This window comes from Podarcis raffonei, chromosome 1 (genome assembly GCF_027172205.1).
Source record: "Podarcis raffonei isolate rPodRaf1 chromosome 1, rPodRaf1.pri, whole genome shotgun sequence".
In the NCBI taxonomy this organism is placed as follows: domain Eukaryota; kingdom Metazoa; phylum Chordata; class Lepidosauria; order Squamata; family Lacertidae; genus Podarcis; species Podarcis raffonei.
The window spans coordinates 109,152,462-109,167,997 of record NC_070602.1 but is presented as its reverse complement, the minus strand read 5'-3'; the positions used below and the strand labels follow the sequence as shown (position 1 = coordinate 109,167,997).

The 15,536-nt window shown below is 40.8% G+C and overlaps 1 protein-coding gene across 1 annotated transcript in view; it reads left to right on the top strand.

Annotated features, from left to right (window-relative positions):
* LOC128423516 (sodium channel protein type 1 subunit alpha) overlaps positions 1–15,536 on the top strand; it is a 107,692-nt gene that overhangs the window by 52,767 nt on the left and 39,389 nt on the right. Inside the window, exons 3-8 of the mRNA XM_053408754.1 lie at positions 912–1,227; positions 4,949–5,069; positions 11,426–11,513; positions 12,750–12,878; positions 13,981–14,072; positions 15,127–15,396. Coding sequence (XP_053264729.1) covers positions 964–1,227; positions 4,949–5,069; positions 11,426–11,513; positions 12,750–12,878; positions 13,981–14,072; positions 15,127–15,396 — 964 coding nt within the window. The 5' untranslated portion in view covers positions 912–963. The remainder of the gene's footprint in view (positions 1–911; positions 1,228–4,948; positions 5,070–11,425; positions 11,514–12,749; positions 12,879–13,980; positions 14,073–15,126; positions 15,397–15,536) is intronic.

Sequence of the window (15,536 nt, the reverse complement as noted above, 5' to 3'; positions counted from 1 at the left end):
CTCTGACCTGATTCTGAAAATATCTTCACAGGATCAACCCAGCTGAAATCAAGTCACTGAATTAGACCCTTTTGTTAATTAACCAATGTGTTCCCCCTAGGATTCTGCAGCAGGGTAGCATTCTTATTTTTTTGTAATTAATAAAATATTGTTTGCAGTAAAACGCTGTGCCCTCCAATAACACTTGCTTGGAGTTTTTTGGTGTGTGTTTTTAAAAAAAGATCAAATAGCTTTTAGAACGGCTCAGCGCTTTGTCTCAAGTAGCTGGCATATCAATAAGCTATTTTTAGGACGCCAAACTATTGTGCATTTCTGCGGGGCAATCTCCATTCATTCCAGTGGGCTTATATGAGAACCCTATGGTCAGGTCCCTGTGTCTTTTGACAGCTCCGCAACAAGCAGAAATTCACAATTTCCCCGTTATTAGATCTGCATGCCGGGAAAAGCTTCATCCGATCAATTTCGATTGGTTATGCCACCCATTGAAATTGGGTTGTTGGGTTGGTTTTGTTGTATTTTGATTCCGTATTTTGTGGTTTTTCTATTCTGATGTTATCCTGTGAACCGCCCTGAGACCTGCGGGTATATAGGGTAGTACATCAGTTTAACAAAGGGTAATAAATAAATAATAATTAATGGTCCGGAGGTCCTGCCAGAGGAAAAACAGATACTCTTCTGAACCACAGGCAAATCTCACTGAAGGAAATGGAGTGTGCACAGCAGCAAGGCGGGTTGATGGATTGTGTCTTGGAAATCCAAGGGCTCGTTCTTTTGAAAGTTCTTTTTAACAACGTAGTACTGTCGTTTGTTTGCATCAGAAAGAGTTGGTGGAGGAAGTGTTCCTTCCCTGCTTAGTAATTTCTGTTCTTCGTTTTTTCCTTCCTTCCTTCCCTGCCCATTTCCTTAAGCAGTACTTCCTTATGCAGGAGAATAAATGGTAATTAAAATGAGCAGGATGAAAAGATGGAGCAGCCAGTGCTTGTACCACCAGGACCTGACAGCTTCCACTACTTCACTAGAGAGTCTCTTGCAGCTATTGAGCAACGCATTGCTGCAGAGAAGGCTAAGCAGTCCAAACAAGACCGTAAAGACGACGACGAAAATGGCCCAAAGCCCAGTAGTGACTTGGAGGCTGGAAAATCACTGCCATTTATTTATGGAGACATACCTCCTGGCATGGTGGCTACTCCCTTGGAAGACCTGGACCCATTTTATCTTAACCAAAAAGTGAGTGTTTCATATCAAGCATTTTACACTGTCCCTTTCCTTTCCTTTTCCATTTCCTTGCAGTCAGGCACACAGCCTACAATTTTCCCATGTGTCTTTCTGGGATCTCTGTTACTTGTGATCTACCAGGTTTGAAAACCAGCATTTCTGGGTAAGGACAACTGATTGCACTGCAAGGATGTTAATCATTTGCTCTCAATATGTACATCGAAAACTATTCGTATTTCAACTCTGCTGGAAAATTATCTAGCGAAAAGCTGGCGGGAGACAACAGTGATCACACACACACACACACACACACACACTGTTCCATAGACTAAATGACTGGTTATTAGCTTCTCATATTTTCTGAGACCATTGATTAGCTGGGTGGTTGAATTGTTTGTTGACAACAATTATTCTACATCTATCTATCCATAGCTGTCAACTTTTCCCTTTTCTTGTGAGGAATCCTATTCAGAATAAGGGAATTTCCCTTTAAAAAAGGGGAAAGTTGACAGCTATCTATCCGGTATATCTATATCATCTATCTATCTATCTATCTATCTATCTATCTATCTATCTATCATCTATCTATCTATCTATCATCTATCTATCTCAATCAATCAATCAATCAATCAATCAATGCAGCAGTTTTTTAAAAAACATACATCATAGACTGGGCAGTGTGTATGGAGGTCCTGGGATACCCAGATGGCAAGACCTCTCTTTCAGTCTCACTGATGCGGTCCAAAGGAAAGCAGAGCAGTACTTTAGGCACCAGCTTGGCTCCTGCAGGAGTTGCCAGAAGGAGGTGTACAATGGACTCTGCTCCAGATTTGTGTAGGTTTTACTCCTTAGCCTTTTCTTCTCCCAAATATATACTGCAAGGCAGTGGAAGTTTAGGATCAGAGTTTTCCTTCTCCTAGATGGGCTACCTTCTCAGGTTGACAAGCCCCATCAGCCCCTCATTTTCCTCTGCAGCACATGCAGAAACCACCTTCTTGACCATTGGACCCATTGTTAGTCTTGTCTGCTCAATCCGCTGGAGCCTGTATTCACATGCAGGAGAAATCCCCAACTCACTGAGGTTTTGAGACCCATCAGCCGTCCTCACCTGGTTTAGTCAGCCTGTCGAAGCTGTTTCTTGGGATGTGGCCTCTGTCACATGTTGACAGCTTCTAGGAGCCACAGGTGAAAGCTGAGTGTGGGGTGGGGTGTGGGATGTTAGGAGAGGTGTAGTACCTCTTGTGAGGTTCACATCATGCTCCTTCCCTGGGTACCTTGTCTAACTGAAATGAAGAAGAATATGCTCACTGAAACAAAAGGCAGCTTGGTCAGATGCTTTGGTCAAATCACACCAATCAAATAGATTCCTTGTGAAAAAACGGAATAATGTTAAGGATGTTCTGTTCATGGACATACAAAGCAGCTAGTTATGGGGGGTCACACCTGATCTATGGAATGCTGGCTTGCGCATGGCACTTATTCTCTCCTGACATTTTAAGGACATCCTATGGGACAATGACACTTGTTTTGAAATAGTCAAACTGTGCAAGCTAGGAAAACCAATACAATAAACTTGGCAATGGGTAATTGTTCAGTGGTAGAATACTTACTGTGCTAACATAAGATCCCAGATTCGGTCCTAGGCATCTCAAGATAGGACTGGGAAGGACTGCCATCTAAAACCCCTAGTGAGTATAAGACCCATTCCTTCCTTTGGTTGGTTATGAATTTCCTCCCCTTTGCTGGTTGCATGTACACAGGAACAACAGCTGTGGCAAGGTATTCTCCTGAGTTAGTTATTCCATTGCTAATTACTGTTGTTAAATCGTCCAAGGACATTTTCACAGAGGAAACAAATTCTACTGGTTGGGAAGAAGCAAAACTTTTTAGATGGGCTTGTTTATCCTGCATACCTGTTTCTCCTCTTTGAAATTGGAAAGGGAAATTCCAACTCAGCAAGATATGTTCATGCTATTATTACGATGAAGGTGCATATGCCTTCTCATGTTGATATGCAATATTGCATTTGACTCAAATGATGCTTCCTCAGGCTGTGTACGCACACATCAGCCTTTGAAGTACTTCAGTTTGGGGTTTCTTAAAAGCACTTTTGTAGACATTGCTTTGCAAGCGTCCATACCTGCATGCTCTATAGACAGCATGAGCAGCTGTTAAATCATTGCCAGATTTACACACAGAGGCTGTGGCCAGGGCACATTAGTTTCTTTGCTCCCTCCCCTTTTGATGCCCACGTCATGCCTTAAAAAAAAAAAATCCTGCAAATTTATTGATATGCCAGAAGTCTGCTCATAACTAACTAATGCTCAGTTAGTTTTACTGTGCTGAGTGCATGCCCAAAGGCTTCCTTCTCTTGTACCATGCAGGTGACTTGGTGACTACATTTCTCCTTGGGGACAAGCCACTTTAGGTTGCATCCCACTATTGACTACTCATTGTAGAGCCATTGAAATTAATGGTTCTGAACCATTTTTATTTGAATGAGTCTACCCTGAGTATGACTAACAGTGAACACAACCCTGTGTACATTCAGAGGCTTCCTTTCCTTCTAGTACCATGCAGGCAACTCTAGCAAGGCACTCTAAGTATACCCAGAGGCTGCTTGTCCTGGCACTTTGCATGGTGAATCACCAACTGTCGTGTCTGTTATATTGCAAAGCATTGTGCTACGGTATCCTCAGAATATCCCTGCCCTGGCACCAGGGAGGCAGCGGACATCTCATAGTTTGATTTATCAAATGAAGAGTGCAAAAAAAAAAAAAAAAGGCACTTCAGGCTTCTGATATATCTGCTCCCTGTTACATCCAATAATTCCCCTGGAGTCATTGTGGTTGATTTCTTAAACCTACATTTTGTTAAGGAGCAGCATGCAAAATGGGCAGTTCTGATCTGTGCCAAACTGCCACCATAAGCAGTCAAATAATATGGTTCTTGGAGGGCAAAGTTTATAGTGACTGGAGCATTCAGTTGATTAAAGCTTTGGGATTTTGATAAACTGGGATGGTTGCTTAAAAAGTAATAAATACTACAGCAAAAAGAGCCCTTTCCCAATTCATTTGAGCACTTGAGTACAGAGGAGAAAGAGTTAATGGCGGCTGTTTCTGCCCATCCTTTAAAAGAGCACAAACACTTAATGGAGGCTCTTTCTGCTCTTCTTCTAAGGAGTAAAAGAGTGAAACCTATGCAACCCTCCAAAGACTGAAACATCAGTATACTCGTGTACATGGGAGGGAAAATATTTGTTGTCTTCAAGTTTGTCCAGAATACCAAATGGCTCGGGTACCTCTCAGGTTAATGTCTGAGGAAGTGTAGGGAGAGGGCTACATAGGTGCAGTTCAGCAACATCATAAGACCCTCCCCAATAGGAGGTTCTCAGAGATGGTCTTCACGCACAAGGCAAGAGGTGCTTCAAAATGTATTGTAAAATGTGAGCCAGCTATTAAGTTTTCTACCAAAAGGCGTTTGAGTGGAACAGCAAACAAACGATATAACAACAATATGAAGAGGAAAATGCATCTGCAAAGGGCAATGAATACTCTTACATGGTAAATAATGTCCTGCTTATCAGGTAAGTTATAACAATACAGCATTTGACAGGAAAGGATGTGTTCACAGTGACTGGTTTTTTTTTAATCACTGGGGGAAATTAATAATGAAAGATGATTGTAGAAGTGCATGACTTTAAGTTGCTCTCACCTTTTCTTCTTTCTTCCAGACTTTTATAGTATTGAATAGAGGAAAGGCAATTTTCCGATTCAGTGCCACTCCTGCCCTATACATTTTAACTCCTTTCAACCCTATTAGAAAAATATCTATTAAGATTTTGGTACATTCATATCCTTTTCCAGTTGTTGTTTTTGAAACTGTTCACTTGTTTTCATAAGATAGCAATCTACAAATGTGTTCTTCAGTTTCCTCGTGACCATCCCTGTTTCTAATTTTACATGATTAGGTCTAAAATGAAAATGTTTCAAACTTGCTTATCAAAATTCTCAAAAGACTTTCTGAAATCACCTTCCTACCCTGTCACAAATACCTATGGAATAGATTAGTTTATAGCAAATGGAGCACACAGGTTATTCCATTCCTCTAGTTGGGTATCAAAGCTCTACTGTACATACGGTGCTCCCACAAATCTGATTAACAGTGACCTCAGTGACAGCTGTCATTGGAGCTTCTGCATGGGTAAGATGCACGTGCATTGAAATGTATAAGGTAAAGGTAAAGGACCCTTGAATGGTTAAGTCCAGTCAAAAGGCGACTGGGGTGCGGCGCTCATCTCGCTTTTCAGGCTGAGGGAGCCAACATTTGTCCACAGACAGCTTTCTGGGTCTTGTGGCCAGTATGACTAAACTGCTTCTGGCACAACAGAACACCATGACAGAAACCAGAGCGCATGGAAATGCCGTTTACCTTCCTGCTGCAACAGTACCTATTTATCTACTGGCACTGGTATGCTTTCGAACTGCTAGGTTGGCAGAAGCTGGGACAGAGCAACTGGATCTCACCCCGTCGCTCAGATTCGAACCACTGAACTTCTGATTAGCAAGCCCAAGAGGCTCAGTGGTTTAGATCACAGCGCTACCCACGTTACCTTTTGTGTGTGGGGGTTTGTTTTGTTTCTGAAATAATTTTTATTTGATTTTACAAGTATAAAGTTATAAAAATAACACAACACATATCCACAATTAAGAGATTCCTCTGAATCTCTGGACTTCTCACCTTCCCCTCCATGGGTTCTGTTATTAAATCTTTTCTACTGCATCTTTTCCAGTACTCCATATTTCTTTATAACTTCTTTATCTCCATGATACCTGTTACATTGCAAGTGTTGCTGCAATCCTGCTAATGTTTTCATCTGTTTACAGTGGCCTCCAAGATAAATTATAAAAAATTTCCCATTCCTTTTGGTCTTCTTGGTTCCTGAGCTTTCCGGTCATTTTTGTCATTTCGGCACCCACATTACCTTTTGAACTTTATATGTGCTATGTAATTGGTGTGAACTGCCATTCAGCTACTGTAGTATGACACCATTGATAAAATCCTTTAAAATGTTGTATCCTTGGAACATGATCCTGGAAGATGCTAGTCTTACCATTTAAGCACCCAACTGCAAGCCCAATCAGAGGGGGAGGGGCCAGGTGGTTAGTGTTAATGCTGTGTCCAATGCTTTGTCAAAATAGAGAAGGATGTTCAGCAGCAGCAGTATTTTTCTTAGGTCATGAAATGGTCCAAATGTATTACAGTGGTACCTCTGGTTGGGAACGGGATCCGTTCCGGAGGCCCATTCGCAACATGACCAGAATGCAACCCGTGTCTGCATGTGCGTGGGTCGCGATTTGCTGCCTCTGCACATGCGTGTGATGTCATTTTGCGCATCTGCGCATGCGTGAGCTGCGAAACCCAGAAGTAACCCTTTCCAGTACTTCTGGGTCGCCACAGGACGCAATCTGAAAATGCTCAACCTGAAGCAAACGTAACATGAGGTATGACTGTACTTTGTATACCTGGTATGGTTCATCAGTGACAAATCAGATGCACATATAACAGCCACCAATGGAAGACCTTCTTAAAGCTACAATCCTAATCACGTTTACCTAGGAGAAGGGCACACAATAGAACTTACATGTGAGTAAACATGCATAGGATTGTGTTGTAAGTCGGCTAAGACTAGCAGACGTTCTCTGCACAATAAACCATTGATTTAAAGTAGAGTTTCCTACAGATTGTAGAAATTTGTATCATTCGTTCTGCACTACTGTAAGCCTTTCAACTTTGGATAGAGGAAATCACCTGATGCAGTGCTGTGCTGTGCCAAAATCTTCTCCTGTGCTTCGAACATTCTCCACCAATTTTATGACAAAAGAAACTGAATTCCAAAATCAGAAAAGGGGGAGAATTTTGGGGGGAGAAATTCTCATGGGTTGGGTGGATGCAAGACATTTGTTGTACTTTCCCACCTTCCAAAATGGTCAAGAAGTGTTTGTGAGCGTCCTTCCTTTCACTTTACAAATCTCTCCAGTGGTTTGCATTCTCCAGTAAGGATGGAGGAGAAATTCAACACAGTTCACATTTCAAGGTGAGTCTACCTAATCCACAATTTCTGAAATAATATGAGAACAAAAACACAGCCTTCCTTCAAATTCCAGTTTTCTGAATTTTGCAATGCAGTTCTCCAACCAAGTAGCAGGAACAATTCCACCCTGGATTTTGTGGTTGTGTTTTTTGTAATTGCAAGTATTTATAGATTTGCCAAATAGTTTTTATTAGTCTTCCAAATTTTAACCAATCAATACCAAATTACATCAAATTTAATACGTTTTCCCCCAAAAAAGTTGACTTCCTGCTCTTCTTCCTAGCTGTGTCCCTATTTTCCCCAATTTACTGCTTCGTATTACAAATTTATATCCCAATTCACATTTCAACCCTTATATCTAATCTTAAATGTCACATTTTCCAATTTAATTCTTGTTCTTCTCCCTTTCCCCTTCGCTCTTAGCTGTCCAGTTTACAATTCCTGCTTGTATACTTAACAATAACTTATTCCCTTATACATCAAAACAAAAACAAATGAGGTCTCGCAGCGTAATTACAAGTATTTAAACTGTTTTTAATATTGCATTTTAAATTGTAATCTGTGTAGGGTAAAGTGCTGGTAATTAATTAAAATGGGAATGATCATCATATACTGGGCTAAATTGTGTGTAAAAATAGATATTGTGGTAAAAAATAAAACACAGAACTGTTATATTAGCGGAAATTGCTTTGCAAAAATATCTATCTTGGGCAAAATTGCATGCAAACATGTATTGGGATAAATTTGTAATAAAATGCTGGTGTATTTTCATGAACACTTTTTAAAAAAAACAAACACAAACTGATGTGGAAATGTGGTGAATGGGGGAAAAAATGAGAAACGGGAAAAACCAAAATGGACAGACTTGCCAGTTCCTACTCTCCTTTCCCTGGATACAAAATTGTTCTACTTTGCTTTATTATTGCTAACAATCAAATTTCAAAAAAAGAATGTAAAAAGAGGTGTTACTGCACCAATCTTAGATTCCTGATAATCAGTCTCCCAGGCCTCCCATGTTTAAAATAAAGCTCAAGGGAAATGTGTAATGGAGAGAAAAACTCACATGTCACTCATGACCACTTCACAATGTTATGATAAGCCCCACCCACCGTAACAGCAAATAAGACTGGTGTGCCCTGAGAAAGTGGTAGAAAAATGGAAGTCTGTTTCACAAAGAAAGAAAACTTTTGATATATTGAAGGGAAGGTTTTGGCACAGTAGGCATACATAGGTTTTAACAACCGAAAGTGTAGATTATGAAGCGTTTAGATTTGTATGAATTAATCACTTTGCAAATGGTAGATGCAAGTGGCATAAATTTGTCATTTCGCAAGTACAGTCATACCTCGGGTTGAAGTAGCTTCAGGTTAAGCACTGTAGGGTTGCGCTCTGCAGCGACCTGGAAGTAACGGAGCGCGTCACTTCCGGATTTTGCCGCTCGTGCATGCACAGACGCTCAAAATGACATCACGTGCAGGCACGGAAGCGGCGAATCGCAACCCGCGCACATGCGGACGCGGGTTGCGTTCACTTCAGGATGCGAACGGGGCTCCAGAATGGATCCCGTTCGCATCCAGAGCTACCACTGTATGCATCAGTGCTAGATTGCACCATTCTAATTCAAGAAGTCAACCAACGTTACACTTTTTTTTTAGCCTTGCCAATTTCAGTGAGGAAAATAAGTTAAACACCTGCTTCCTCCTTTTTGTAAACTCCTTGGCTGAATGAAGTATACAAGTTTGCTTTCGGCTGGCTCAGAAAGTAAGCTCGACTGGTTGAGATTGATCTTTTCCCGTTCTCATGGTTGACAAAACTCTACCTCAAAAAAATCCAGAATCAAATGATGCTTTGTAACACCAATATATTACTTGCATTGTGGAGTAACTTGCTGGTGAGGATCCATATTTTATTCACATATACTTCACTGTGCTGTTGGCTAATACGATAAAAAATGCAGCTAGAAAAAAATGCAATTTAGTAGGGAAAATTAAGTTTGTAGAATGAAATATATTTGGTTTGGAAATGTGGTCATGTTTTATGTTGTGTATGGATAAACATATGTTTTATGTTGTGTATGGATAGATGCGGGTGGCGCTGTGAGTTAAACCACAGAGCCTAGGACTTGCCGATCAGAAGGTTGGCGGTTCGAATCCCCGCGACGGGGTGAGCTCCCGTTGCTCGGTCCTAGCTCCTGCCAACCTAGCAGTTCGAAAGCACGTCAAAGTGCAAGTAGATAAATAGGTACTGCTCCGACGGGAAGGTAAAAGGCATTTCCGTGAGCTGCTCTGGTTCGCCATAACCTGGAAGCTGTACGCGGGCTCCCTCGGCCAATAAAGCGAGATGAGCGCCGCAACCCCAGAGTCGTCCGCGACGGGACCTAATGGTCAGGGGTCCCTGTACCTTTACCTATGGATAAACAATGACCTTTCGACATTGTAGCGCAGAGTCAAACTACGGAACTTGGTCCCCCAGGAGACAGTGATGGCTGCTAACTTGAGTGGCTTTCAGAGGATTAAACAGAGGAGAGGGCTATCGATGGCTACCAGTCATGATGACTATGTTTTGCCTCCATTGTTGGAAGCAGCAGTGCTTCTGAATACCAGCTGCTGAAAACCACGGGAGAGGAGAGTGCTCTTGCGCTCATGTTCTGTGTTAAGTTGTGGGTGAACATATCAGACAACACAGCAATTCTTCAAACAGCTCTTGTTTATGCACAGGCCAGGACAGAACTGGACTGAAGGGTTCAGTCAGCCTGCTTATATAGAGCTCCAGTACAACGTAACTGTAACAATTTTCTAAAACTATCCAATCACTGAACGACACTTTCAATCCTTTAGTTGCATAACTATCTACAGTATCCCCCTCCTGGCCTAGGGTGAGAACTTCAGTACATAACATTCTTCTTCCTAGTTTCCCACAGGCATCTGGTTGGCCACTGTGAGAACAGGATGCTGGATTCGACGGCCCATTGGCCTGATCCAGCAGGCTATTTTTTTGTTCTTAGGTTTTTATTAATTAAAGATGGATTGTTATTTTTTAGCTTGAGCCAGAAGAAATCTGACCCTAAATCAACATGACGCCTTACTGAAGTCGTTGCACTCCAGTTCCCATCATTCCCTGCCAACATGGCCAATGGTCAGGGATGATGGGAACTGGAGTTCAGCAACATCCGGAGGGCACCCCATCGGCTACCCATGTTGTATGCAAATACTCTTCTACTTTTGGCACACCCTCTCCAGTTTGTGACTTTCAGCATCTACATTCATTCTGCTGGAACTTGCAGTTCAATGGATAGCACCAGTTTTGCACAGCCGCTGCATGTATATCACAGCTTTCCCTTTTAAAATATTTTGCTATTAACATCCCGTATTGAGTACAGTGGTGCCCCGCAAGACGAATGCCTCGCAAAATGAAAAATGCGCAAGACGAAAAGGTTTTTCGGTTTTTGCGTCGCTTCGCAAGACGATTTTCCCTATGGGCTTGCTTCGCAAGACGAAAACGTCTTGCGAGTTCATTCGCTTTTTTCCTAATGCCGCTTGAACAGGCGCAGTTGCGACGGACCATGCTTCGCAAGACGAAAAACATCGCAAGACGAAAAGACTCGCGGAACGAATTAATTTCGTCTTGCGAGGCACCACTGTACACTTGTTTTCTTACTATTTGAAAGCTCTACTGGGGTCATTCTATATATTTTCATATTCACCTTAGCTATTGGAATTTTCACTACATCTGCGACCGTTTAGTGATTGTGCTACTTGCAATATTTTTAAATTAAAAACAAATTTTCAGAGGCCTCAGTTTCTGCTGTGGCTGCCTGAGACATATCTATATGGGTTCTGAGATAGTTCTGTCCAAGGAATATTGACTCGAGTGAGCAATGGTCTTTGGTGGAAATGAATTCTATTGTTTCCCCTTATCTAAATAATGCCTGCCCTTATCTACATTTACTATAGTCCTGGATTTCAAAAAAATAAGAAGTTAATGTATTGTCCCATAGTTGCTTTTTAAACAAATGTATTGATTTAATAAAAACAGAACATCCCATTAATTTTGTGTTTTGTTGATCAATAATTATATGATTTCCCGCTGTGTGTTCCTTAATGATATAATCTACATTATTCAGCATGCTCATTATGTGCACTATTTTGACCAACTGCGTATTTATGACTCTAAGTAACCCTCCTGATTGGACAAAGAATGTAGAGTAAGTTGAATATTATTAATATGCATGTTTGCATGCTTTGTTGTGGACTGAATTCTACTGGAGCTAATACTATTTTTAAGATAGATGTAAGGTGCAATTTGATGGTCCCTGGAAGGGAATTCCAGAAGACGTAGGATAGATCAGATCTATTCCTCAGGGACAGAGATTCCCTCTCCCTACTGGCTCCTCCAAAGCTCTGGCCCAACCAATATCAGAACTCTAGTGTTGGTATGGCCAAAAGGGATGGAGTGCTGGGGAGCGGGTGCCAGGGAGCAGCTTGCACTGAAAGGATTCAAAGTTGCTCCTGGGCCTCTAATACCACCCCAGGAGGGAAAATTAGACATATTCTTCCCCTTCCAGCATAAATGCATCAAAAAACAAGAGCAGGAATGGCTTGAGAAATGCAAGAGCCTTCATCCAACTCTATCCTCACTTCTGCCCTGCCAACTTGAGCTCAGCAGGGCATTGGCTAAAGTAGTGAAGCTGTTTTCATACTTCTCAGCCACTCATTTAAGGATTGCATCCTGTAGAATGTGGCTAGGATGCAGTGAGCTCACAGGAGCGCAGAGCTGGAGGGGATTCACCTCTTCTTGCACAGTCAAAGCCTGTTCAGCCATTATACTTACAGATAAGGAGAACAAGCATGTAGGGAACTGGGCTGTGCCAAGTAGTCCCTCCTCCTGGCACCCACACATGCAGCGCAAACATCTGAAGACAGGGAGGGAGCTTCTACCCATACATACATTGTACAATCTAGAACCCCTGTTGCTTAAGGTTCTACACAATATGGAAGTCTAAGGGCAAAGCTGCCTTGGATGTTGGACACATGGGCCACTTGGCGTGGCCCAGGTCCGTACTCATACGTTTTCCTTAACTGTAAGTTTAATGCTTAAAGAAGACTTACTGCTCAAAGGAATGGGCTGTCAGTGGTTGCAGTGGAACCTTCTTCCTGCTATGTATAATTATCTTTATGCCACAAGAGGTGATGGCCACTAGCTTAGACAGTTCAAAAGTGGAACATATCTACCAATAGAGGGCTAGGTCTATGGACAGGCATTGTCCTATAGTCGCTAAAAGGAAAGTCTATGTTCAAAGACAGCATGGCTCTGAAAACAGATACCTGAGACGAATGATGACTTGACAGTCTTAGAAAAAGATTTGTTTGCCCAGATTTATTTGTTTATTTAAAAACACAACATTTTAATTAACAATGAATATTTTGACTATTTCGCCCAGGTATACATTCACAGGAATATATACATTTGAATCACTTATAAAAATACTTGCAAGAGGATTTTGTATAGATGGTTTCACCTTTCTTCGGGATCCCTGGAACTGGCTGGATTTCACTGTCATTACATTTGCGTAAGTTTTGCGTTCCTTTCTTGCCCATCCCCTTTTTGTTTTTGTTTCTTTTGCATGGAGAGCATACAAAAACCTATGATGTTTATGGTAATATGATGTGCTTTTATCAATTGGGGTGGAGAAAATAGATCCTTCAATGACTAATGACTGGATGCAATTTTCTAGTGACTGGTGCATGTTAAACAGTATAATACTGTTATGCCACACCAAGGAATATGAATGTGAATAGGCAAATAGATATAGAAGAAACTTCTCTGTACAAGTTTATTTTTGCTGCCAACATATAACCCCCGTGTTCAGGCTTACAGCCAACTGGACTGGAGAAAATAAATCACAGCAGATTAGAGATTCTTCTTTTGTCCTGTGGGTACTTATAACACACAATGAATCAGGGTTTGCAGCTTAAGATGTTCATGTGGCAAACTATTATCAATGTTAAAATCTGCTGCTTGTTCTTCCCCATCTTTAATAAGGATAGTGGCATTGTATGTTTGTTTTTTTTGTGAATCCGTATATGGTGTAATACTAGCAAAGTAACTAGTAATGTCGATTGTGGAATTCATGGAACGCTAGGAGTAAAGTTATTGACAAAGAAGGTAATTTCAAATCCTGCAATTTCCCCCTCCTACCAAAAGAGGAACACCTTCCCCTTTCTCTTCACAAATGACTTTAATTAAAAAGTTAAGCTTTCCAAGTAAAATCACTGTGGCTCATCCCCCCCCTTTCATTTAAATGTAATCTAATCACCGCTGAAAGACCTTAATGAAAAGCAAACTGCAGTGAAAGGTAAACATCTCAGTGTCGCTATTTAATTTTTTCCACTAAAGTTACCCAAGGGATCTTGATGAAAGACCCCAAGTAAGTAGCAAAACATCTGCCTTGATGCTGAATAACTGTGATTTGATTCTACAGGTATATAACAGAATTTGTAAACCTAGGCAATGTTTCAGCTCTTCGAACTTTCAGAGTATTGAGAGCTTTGAAAACTATTTCTGTAATCCCAGGTAAGAAGTAAATGGTGTAAGGTGTTAGGTCCCTCGTGCCTCCCAACTGTTCCTTTTTATCCTGTCATTGTGTTTGTGTGTGAACTCCCCTATTACAGATATGTGACAGAGTTTGTGGACCTGGGCAATGTCTCAGCGTTGAGAACATTCAGGGTTCTCCGGGCATTGAAAACAATATCAGTCATCCCAGGTGAGAGCTAGGTTAAACACAGAGGCTGACTCTCAGACTTCATGGAAATTCAAACCACACACATTCCTTCACCATAAGCCTCGTTGCTTGCTCACTCGAGAAAAAGCAGGACTCATGTTTCAGTAGCAATGAACATTGTGATCCTTTGCTTTTTGCCATTTGCTTTTTTACTTTTGAAACCAGCCTTTGCGTTTAACATGTTGTTGCATGAGATTACGGCAGTATACACAGCCTGTGTGATTTGCATCATATGATGTCAAGCTTTGAGGTCAAGCTGTGACAGAAAACATAATCATAACTGTGACCTTTTTTTACCCATGTGTTTTTTACCTGCATACTGTAAAACTGTATTTGCTCTTGGATTTTTTTAATTTTACGAAGACCAATATCTGTATCACAATTGAACTTGTTGAAATATCTGAATCACTATTGAACGCAAAACAGTAAGATTAAAAAATAAAAAATAGCATGGTTGTTGCATGGGAAATTTATTATCTTTTTCCAAACCACCCACAGTTTCTTAGCATTAAGTCCTAGTATGTTATATACTCTTTTACTAAGCAACATGTTATAAAGCTAATTCCAGTTGAGGGTTGGGTTAAAAGTGTTGACAATTTTCTTTAAAAATCCACACCTCTAATACTTCAATCCTGGATCCTAAACATATTTATGCAGGAGCAAGTTGCAATGATTTCAGTAGCACTTCCTTCTGTGTAAAATTGTTTAATCTTGGTACGGTAAGATTTCTTCTGTATGAAGCTAATGAAAAGCATGATTAGAAATCACTTGTTTTGGCATTAAAACAAGTTGTTTTCAAGAATTAAGTGCAGTCCATTTTCATTCACGAGTCCAATGAATATAAACTTCCAGTGACCTCATCTCCACAAGACGCATCTTCACAAGCAATAGAACCATTGTTAGTTCATAAAATATCAAAGTCATTTATTTGGGCTTCTGCATGGTTTTTTATTGGGGGCAGGGACTGTTACTGGGGTATGTTGTATTTTTAAAATATGTGTTTGTCATCTTCCTAACAGTGCTCTTCTGCTTTCAGGCCTGAAGACAATTGTGGGAGCCCTCATTCAGTCTGTGAAGAAGCTGTCAGATGTAATGATTCTGACTGTATTTTGTCTGAGTGTATTTGCTCTAATAGGGCTCCAGCTGTTCATGGGCAACTTGAGGCATAAATGCTTGTATTGGAATCCGGCCAATGCTACAAATTCAAGTGATCCTTACCTTAATAGCACATTAGAAGAAAATCTAGGAGAAAATGGTACATTTAATAGCACGCCGTTTGACTGGAATGCATACATACAAGAAGAAAGTAAGAATGTAATTTTATATTGTTATTTTAAATAGTAATAGTATTATCATTAATAATATTATATGGCACTGTGTGGGATTAAGTAACCATGACATAAGTATTCATGACATAAGGAGGTTGGGAGCTGTTGAAATCCCCTC